The sequence below is a fragment of the Athene cunicularia genome (assembly GCF_003259725.1).
Source record: "Athene cunicularia isolate RWA chromosome 4 unlocalized genomic scaffold, athCun1 chr4_part1, whole genome shotgun sequence".
In the NCBI taxonomy this organism is placed as follows: domain Eukaryota; kingdom Metazoa; phylum Chordata; class Aves; order Strigiformes; family Strigidae; genus Athene; species Athene cunicularia.
The window spans coordinates 29,243,024-29,252,549 of NW_020799098.1; the positions used below are offsets into that span (position 1 = coordinate 29,243,024).

At 41.0% G+C, this 9,526-nt stretch overlaps 1 protein-coding gene across 2 annotated transcripts in view; it reads left to right on the top strand.

The window, feature by feature from the left end:
* The window catches only part of PDGFRA (platelet derived growth factor receptor alpha), a 28,016-nt gene extending 19,309 nt beyond the window's left edge, over nucleotides 1-8,707 (top strand). For both annotated transcript variants that reach the window (XM_026847334.1, XM_026847335.1), the window contains exons 17-22: nucleotides 345-467; nucleotides 1,082-1,193; nucleotides 2,987-3,086; nucleotides 3,212-3,317; nucleotides 4,019-4,254; nucleotides 5,325-8,707. In XM_026847334.1, coding sequence (XP_026703135.1) covers nucleotides 345-467; nucleotides 1,082-1,193; nucleotides 2,987-3,086; nucleotides 3,212-3,317; nucleotides 4,019-4,254; nucleotides 5,325-5,472 — 825 coding nt within the window. In that variant the 3' untranslated portion in view covers nucleotides 5,473-8,707. The remainder of the gene's footprint in view (nucleotides 1-344; nucleotides 468-1,081; nucleotides 1,194-2,986; nucleotides 3,087-3,211; nucleotides 3,318-4,018; nucleotides 4,255-5,324) is intronic.
* Nucleotides 8,708-9,526: the final 819 nt, after the last annotated feature.

Genomic DNA, 9,526 nt, shown 5'->3' on the forward strand with positions numbered 1-9,526 from the left:
AGAGACGGTGGATCTAGGCAGGGTCTGGGTGGAGGGCCCATGCAGCCACAGACCAGCATGGTCAGAAGCATAGCTATATCTTCAGTACATGATGAGTAGAAGAGGGAAGGGCGGCATCACTTTTGTCTCCTTCCAACTGTAATGTGTCCACATGAGCCCTTGCTGGTTCTGAGGGCTGATGCCTCCCTGTCCCTGTTAGTGGGGAAGTGCAGGTGCCTGTTCAGTAGATGGTCTTGTTAAGACTGTGTCCAGAAAGTCAACAGATCTTTTTCAGGGTTCTTTGCAAGGAGATGATCCTCGTGGAATTAGCACGTCCTTGAACATCTTAATTTCTCTCCATACAGTGTGTGCACCGTGACTTGGCAGCTCGTAATGTCCTCCTGGCTCAAGGAAAAATTGTGAAGATCTGTGACTTTGGGCTGGCTAGAGACATCATGCATGATTCCAACTATGTCTCCAAGGGCAGTGTATGTGCTTCTTAATCTCCTGAGCTCTGCTTTAACTGAAATGAGAAATGTCAATTTTAAATGCTGTTTAATGTTCTTGCCATTCAGTGTTGGTTACATAAATTGACTATTGGGATGAGCACTCCTAAGAACATTTTTTTCCTCAGTTCATTAATACCTGTAACTTTCCTAATTCTGCTTTAAAGCCAAAAAGCACTTGGCCACACTTGGTACTTCACAGGTTTACATTTTAACTGGCAAGTTTTGTGTCTGGATAAATTATTAAGGAACTGTCACTATAATATGGAGAGAAGTGACTCATCAATCAATGACATATCAGATCTAGATCAGCAGTGACAGCTTTTGTATCATACCTTCAATCAGCCTGGTCATCTGCTAGTGATAAAATGAATACAGTTATGGATTAATTAGTCTTTGTGGGGAGCAAACAGCAGCATTGTTTATGATCCTGGCACTCCTGTGTTATACGGAATTAAAAATAAACACTAGCCAGGTTAATGCAACTTTTCTTATTAGAAAGAAGTTAGTCCTGGTTATCAAATAATAATTGTAATGGGAAGCCTTTCTTTAATGGCTAATCTGTGTGGTCTGGGGTTTCTTTCTTTTTGCTACAGACTTTCCTCCCAGTAAAATGGATGGCACCTGAAAGCATTTTTGACAATCTGTACACAACGTTAAGTGATGTCTGGTCTTATGGCATTCTGCTGTGGGAAATATTTTCTCTTGGTATGTACTGTGAACACTTTCTTATGTGTCGCAATTAAGCTTTTTCAGTTCAAGCGTTCAAGCTGTTCTATGTAAAGTATTTCAAAATTTCCAGTAAAAATATATGTGTGAAATCAACTGTTAGTTATTCTTCTATATGGGGTTTCAGATCTCAGTGTTAGGTGTGAAGTGAAATGTCCATACTCTCCCAAAGTTCTGTTTAGGTTGGTTGGGTTGTTTTGTTCAAGATTTTTTTTTTTTCACTAGAATACTGAAAGCACTGAGTGAAAAGCTTTTGTGGAAAAGTATTGGTGTTCCAGGCCAGGATGGACTTTTTGCCTAATATGAGAAGGAACATGCTTCCCCCTTGCAACGGGATGCCTGGGGCTGCAGCCCAGCCCAGTGGCTGGTTTGAAACAGTCTCTTCATACACATTTCAAAAGGGCCTGTCTTAGTCCCATTACAGAATGAAAACAAATGTCAATCTTCTGAGATGCTGATTTCTCATTTCCAGGTCAGCGCTGTTCACACAGTTGGTTTATGGCAGCGTAAAGTGGTTATGACAACGTATAGCAGTTACAGACAATGTACAGTTCCCAGCTGGGAACAGCCTGGCTCTTTCCTCAGCCTCATTAATTAGCCTCTGGACGGGTGGCTGGCCTGCTTCAGTAAGCATGCATTGCCCAGATTTAATCACGCTTGTGTGGTATCTACTAGTGCCCCACGGCAACCCCAAAGCTAATGCTGTTTTCTAGAATAAGTTGTCATATCGCTGCTTCTCAGAAAACAGCAGTTGCACCACTATTTATGGTATTGATTACTGTAATCTCTGGGCATTATAGGATCCTGTAAATATCCATTCCCCAGCATCCCTGGGAGGCATGGGAGTGCTGTTGGATAGCTCCGGAACTAGAAGCACAGCTAAGCCTGTGCTTCACTGCCCTACCTGTAGGGAAGGTTCTGAAGCCCAGTTTTAGGTGAAAATCCTGCTCTTGAAAAGGCTGAGGTTTCTGCATTAATATTACAGTATGCCTTCTCCACCCATGGAAGATGGTCTTTCTCAGAAAGCAAAACATTCTTGGCAGCATTTGGTGAGAAGATCAACTTTGACATCTTGCTGCCACACTGACTTCAGCTTTAATAATCTTTTTACACATCAGTGATAACTGAGCATGAGTGTAATGATGTCTATATGCTGTGGCCCCAAATGATCACTTAACTGTGTCAGCTAAGGGGCCAAATCCAAACTTTTTGACAACCCATGCACCCAGCACGTTAGCAGTTGTCTAAAGCTAGCTGCCCAGGTGGGAAGACTTGGGTGTGGAGGAGACTGGCTCACACTACGTCTTTGCCCTTACAGCCGGGATGAGGCAAATAACTCAGGCAATGTCACTCTCAGCTGTCTTGCAAGTGACAAAGGCAGTAAAACCAGACAGAGCAAGTGACTTGCCTAAGGTTGCATAGAAAGTCAGTGGTAGAGCAGACCCATGACTTCAGATCTGCCAAATTGAGGCTGATGATCTGATCCAAGTATCATCCAACCTCTTGTGTTCAGACAATACATTCTATAAACACTGTTAGGGGAATTTTTTTTCTAAATAATACCTACTTCAAACTCTCCTAGCCAACGTTTTAGATCAGGGCTCAATATGGTCAAAACAATAGTTCTGATGTGAAACATTGTGTAGGAGAGATGGATAGCATGTCAAATTATACCATTAATACTTTTTGACATGAACAGCAAGACAGTATTTGTGAGCTCTGCATAGATAGTCAAGTACAGAGTAATATTATTTCTTCTCTTTTGTCTGCAGGTGGCACACCATATCCTGGCATGATGGTCGATTCTACTTTCTACAATAAGATCAAGAGTGGATACCGAATGGCCAAACCTGATCATGCTACCAACGAAGTGTATGTGTGCATTTGGCTTTTCCATAATTGGCCAGTCTCCAGACAATTTTGGCTTTAGTTTCTGTTCAGTTACTCATTTTCCTTTACCAGTTTGTTGGTTAAAATGGTTTCCATCTTATCTGCAGGTATGAGATCATGGTGAAGTGCTGGAACAGTGAACCAGAGAAAAGACCTTCTTTTTACCATTTAAGTGAAATTGTGGAGAGTTTGTTGCCTGGAGAGTACAAAAAGGTTTGCACTTTGGATTTTTCTCCGTGTTGTCTAGATACTGTTTTAGAGGGAATTATACTGTTCTTCCAGCCACCATAGCCACTAGCACTGAACCGGTACATCTCACCCTATGTGAATTATGTGATTCAGACAGGGACAACTGCATGTTCGGTTTCTGCAGTGCAAGCTTACTGAGAGAAGCAGTTCTGCAGTATTGGGTGGGGAGCAGAATTCTGCATTTCTGCCAACTCGGTTTTTATACTGGACAATGGCTTTTACATATTTTCAAGGGATTTTCTAGACAGTGAAAGAAGTCTAGAAAAGGGACTACCTGGCCCACGTATATAACTTCCCTGTCTCCCTCTTTGGACCCTGACACCAGCAGGTTTTATCCTCATACTTCTGATACTGCTGGAAAAGTTCTGCCTGTCCCATCATTCAGTGTTTCATTTTCCCACCTACCTTCACTCTCTTCCCCCTCTTCCTACCCCTCTTTCACATCTATTTCTCTGATCTGTGGTGCCACACTCACTCCTGCATTGTCTAAAATTTATGTGTCACTTCTCCCTTCAAGTCATTTGAAGATGCTGGGCTTCTCTATCCAGTGTTGCTGGCTCATAGGGCAGAATATTTGCTGGGTTAATGAATCACAGTCACCCATCTGAAGAAAGGCAGCCTGAGTGAATAACATCTAATGAGGCATTCAAAATTACTATTTTCAGAGCTATGAGAAAATTCACTTGGACTTCCTGAAAAGTGATCACCCAGCTGTCACACGCATGAGAGGGGACTGTGACAATGCTTACATTGGTGTCACCTACAAGAATGAAGACAAGCTAAAGGACAGGGAGAGTGGATTTGATGAGCAGAGGCTGAGTGCTGACAGCGGGTACATCATTCCCCTGCCTGACATTGACCCTGTTTCTGAAGATGAACTTGGCAAAAGGAACAGGCACAGGTAGGTGCAGTTTACAGATCATGTAGTCCATAGTCACCGTGCTGGGTCATGCCTGGCAATGTGCATTAACACTTTTTAGCATCCTATTCTGCCAATGGTTTCCTTAGCTCTGTTGAAACTACTTATTGGAAAGGTCCCATGCAAATATAGTAGTAGTACTGGCCACAGTGTTTTCAATGGGAAAAACCCTGGTTTTGTCTCTTTTGTGACTGCCAGGGGAAGGCAACTGCTGGTAGGGTGCTCCTGTGTGTCACTAGGACTCCCTTGCTAGTTTGTCCAAGTCACAGTGGCTATCTGGTGGCTCTGTGGGCACATTTGGCAACATATCTTGCCCCTACAGCTCAGTGCCTTGGAGCTGCATATGAGATTTCAAGGGGTTGATTTATTCTTTTTGAGATCAGCTCCAAAATTTGGGACAAATTGTTTTTAATATCTTCTATGGTATTCTTTTTATTGACAGCAGAGTATCCAGGACTTTTTACTGCTCCCTTGTCAGTTTGCATGACTGATTCCATTACAGCACTGCACTGTGTTACCCTTACTGTGAATGGTGGGGGGTTAATTCAGCACTTAATTCATAGAATATAGAATTAGCAACCTACAAACTTCTTTTTTAATATATTTTTGTGCAATTTTCAAGAGAGGGGTGAATGAAGACTCTAAGAAGCACTATCCACATTAAGATTTATTACCTCTGTTATTCTTATCTCATTGTCTGTTATTGTTATCTTATTTTCTCCTGACCTCCCTAGATTTACCTAAGTGACCTATCGTCAGAGTGGTGTCATAAAGCTATTTCTTTAATGAGTCTCTGGCAGAAAGTGCCTGGAGGAACATATGAACAACCCGCTCCTTTGAATTCCAAGGTGGTTCATTACTCTTGAGATACAAGATATGTTATGTCCCAAAAACCAGGCAGTCAGAGTCACCTAAGATTGCACTGTGGGTCAGAAAGCATGTGGGGAGGCACTGTTCAGTTCTGCTACAGTTCTGGCAGTGTTCAATTCTGGGAATATTTATCCAGACACATTTGCCATGTATTTTGTCTCTGAGATGTTTGTCTCTTCCAGTTCCCAGACATCTGAAGAAAGTGCTATTGAAACTGGTTCCAGTAGCTCTACTTTCATCAAGAGAGAAGACGAGACCATTGAGGACATTGACATGATGGATGACATTGGGATTGACTCCTCAGACCTGGTGGAGGACAGCTTCCTGTAACCCTATGGACACCTTCCAGCTCTGCACATGGAGAAGCTTGCTGTGTCATCTACAGACTTTTGCTCCACAGAGAAAACCACTTTATTGCAATGTCAAGGATGTGAAGAAGAGGTGGATTTGTACAGAGAAACTCCCAGAGATGGGCAGAGGAATCAGCCTGAGTATGAATGAAAGAGACCTGTCGAAGAAGGGTTTTTTTAGTGTTGCTTCTTGCAGTACTTCAGTAGCATCTCAGTGTTGTTTGCCATTTGAACTGGTAGGAGGACGAAGGAAAAGGCCACAAACAGACCAGTTCTGTGTTTCAAGGGCATTCATATGACATTGATGGATTGAATTTCCACTGCAGCAATACTTCACTATTGTAATTATGTAAATAACTGTCTACTCAAGGATTTTTTGAGGTGCACATTAAACATATGTCATGGATTTTAGAAGAGATCACTCATGAATTTTGTGTACTTCCTCCCTCAATCTCAGTGTCAGCTGCTGTTGAACTATCATGTGAATTAAAGAACATGAAAAAACCACTTTTGGACCAAAAGGGTCTAAAACCACAAGGAACTGACCGGTACTACAAAACATGTTACTTTTTACCATTAATGCAAGTAAAGGGGAATAATAATAATAATAATAAAAAACCAGTCTATAATAGGTGTTAGAAACCTAGTAAGTCTTTATTAACTATAGAAAATAGCTGTTTTCAAGATAATACTACTACTGTTTTCAGTAACACTAAATGTATATTTTACAATTCATTGTCCTTCAGTAAAAGCACAGTCTCAAGAAACTTTTTTAAGTACAAGGAAAAAAATTATGACATGAAAATTTTTATGAGGCAATTCTTTTTTTTGGCTCTACACAGTATGGTAACTGCTCCGGTTAGCTAAAACTACTTTAACATGGAGAAATAATTACCATTTTGTTTTCTATCAAGAGCTGAGTAGCTTTTCTAATAAGATATTTTAGAAGTCATTATTGTCCTCTGATTAACTGAGGTTCCAAAATTTTAAATTTAAAAAAAAATTAATTATGCCCGATTTCCAAGAATAGAAGATTATGATAAACCACCAGCAACATCCCATTATTAGTGTTTCATGGGTACTCAAAAGAAATCCTGTCCTGGGGTTAGCTGTGAAGAATGAATTTGATATTTGAACTGCTCAAGGAACAAAGACATCTCTCCCAGCCTGGAAATCAAATTTAAATAAGCAGAAATAATTCTGCAGCAAATATTCTTGTCTTAATTTTCAGGTTTAAACAGGAACAGAAACTCTGACTATTATCTTTGCAGACTGTAACTACAAACAGTAATTGCTTCCGAGAGTGTTTTTTGGAAGGTGCATGAAAATGAACCTGCTCTCAGTCTGCAATGTTTGGTTTTTGACACTACTTATATGAAGAAAGTATTACAATTACTGCTATCACTGTACAATGTGTTATTGAGATATGATGCTTTGGAAGACTTACATGTGAAAAAAGGTACATCACTGCAAAGGGCCCCATCCTTTCTGGTGCTCAACTTTCAAACTTAACTTTAATTCAGTGTGATGAGTGCCTCGCAGGACGTGCTCAGCCTCTGGCATGACACAGCCAATGCAAACGCAGTCCAAACTCATCCTGTGTTGCAATATTTTTCCTAGAAAGTGTGAAAAACGGACCAGCAGTGACCAACAGAACATACTGTCATGTTAAACTACAGTTTAACTTGAAATTGCCCTAAGAAAAGCTACACAAGTCCCCTTGACTTCACTTGTTGTGGACAGCTGTGGATCAAATGAAAGCAAATGTAACACTGTCAATGTTACAGGCAAATAATTCTGGGTCTGGGTTTCAAAATGTCACCTGGCTGAGGTCACGTACAAGTGTACTGCAGATGTGAAAACAGGACCTGAAGCGAGGCACCCACATTTTCAGCTCTGTGGAGACTGACAATCAGAAGGAACCGTGAGTGATGGTACATCCTCCATTTCTTTCAGTCAACAGATCAAGACCGAATGTCTTCCTTGGGAGCTGTTCTTTAGCCAAACACATGTCACTGAGCTCTGTATGGGGACAACTGTGAAACATAAAGACTCTCGATACAGCCAGGACAGATGAGATGATGTAAAGTCTCCCTCCAACTATGAACTATGAATTGAGGAAACGCAAATTGTTTGTTGGATATCCCAGATATCTGAACGGCCACTTGAGACCACACGTGCCTTAATTTGCATGTGTAGTCATTACAACTACACATTCAATTTAGGCAAGCAATTTCACCTGCATTTTTGCACATGGCCTGGTGTTCTTCAGGGTTTGAAAATCAGCCCCAGCATGTTTAATTATACCAGTTACTGGAATCTAAGGACATTTTCATGAAGTCTCCCCTTCCCCTCACTAGTTTCATTCTGTATCTCGCAGCACATCTTGGGGCCAGACCCAAATGGCGGATGTGAACCAGAGCTGGCTCACTTTCCTGATGCATGGTAATGTTGATTCTTCATCCTGTCATGAGTATCGAGTAGATGAACTGCATCTGTGGCAGGGGTCTAACCAAACCCAGCTCACTGCAGGCTTGGAATGAGATAAGCTGGCCTGGAAACTGGAATAAGAAGCAGAGGAAGAGTGGATTAACTAGAGAAGGAGAAGTGTGAGAGGATGATTTGTTTAGTTTTACAATATTGTCAGTATTACAGACTTTTTCTTTTATGGCTTAATTTTTGAGAAGCCACTGGAAGAGATATTCCCAAACCTTTTGCTACAGTAATTGTATAATGACAATCAGCATTAGCCTACGAAACACAGTTTTTGATTTGGAATAGCCAACCGATTCCTTACAGCGTGGTCTACAACTTGTAGAAAATGGTCCTATTACATGATGAAGGACGTGAGATATGGTGATGTTATACATCAATATGTATATAAGTATTTTTATATAGACTTTTAGAATACCGCCAAAACATTTATGACAGCTATATCACTGCCTTTGTTTATATTTTTTTTTTACTGTGATATATTCCACAGGCACGTTAACTGTTGCACTTTGAATGTCCAAAAGTTATATTTTAGAATAATAAAAAAGGAAGTGTTTCCAAAATGTGGCTGTTGTGAAATGTTTGAAGAAGGGCGAACTGGCCTGAGTGATGGTAGGCACAAAATGTATTTCAAAAATGCCCCTGTTGATATTTTGTCTTTGAAAAAAATCCTGTAAATTAAGATCTCTATATTTCAATAAATGATATATAATTTAAGGATATGTGAGGGGTCTATACTCACTTATTGAAAGATGGTTATAAAAAATCAGTCTTGCTTGGGTTTTTTTCCCAAAAAAAAGATTTTTGGTTAATTGAATGCTTTACAAAGCCATTGGGCAGAAATGACAAGTAGATCTCTCGAGACCTTCCAGTGGGGAAGTGCTTGTGACAAATTACCTGGGTAGCAAGTGGCATCCATGGCCAGTGCCCCGAAACATGGCAAGTACAGGTCTCCAGTGACTGGTGCCTGGAGTAAAGCAGCCCTGAGGTGGGCACTGGGCTCCCCGTATGAGATTCAAACCCTTCTTGACCTTGTCACTGTGCATGCTGGGGGGTTCAATGCCAGCTGGTTGGCACACACAGAGGAAGCGGGGGGACATGGGATGCAAACAGACATGCTTTGTGTGTCTGCGATGTATACTCTCTGCCACTTTCAGCACTGGTGTATAATAAAGGGTTTTATGCAAAGGTTGCTTTTAACAAGGAACTAAAAGTGCCTTGTGTCAGTCTTTAGCCTAAAGCTTTTGATGATTACAGAGGATTAGATAGCCCCACCTTGAAATGGTCATGGTTTCTTTGCCTCTGGCTGAAGGGGTTTTTTAAAGCTATGCTGAGCTCACTTTCTTTATTAATCAAATCAGATTTTGTCCTATGATTCTGTGCTCCCACAGTAATTAATTTTACACACTGAACGTAACTGAATGTGAATTTGAGAAGAGTTGCAAGATTTCAACCAGAAAACAGTTAAACTTGTCAGCTGCACTTCTGTACTGGAGCCTGTGCTGGTTTGCCTGGGGAAACCAGGCAAGGCTGGCCATGGG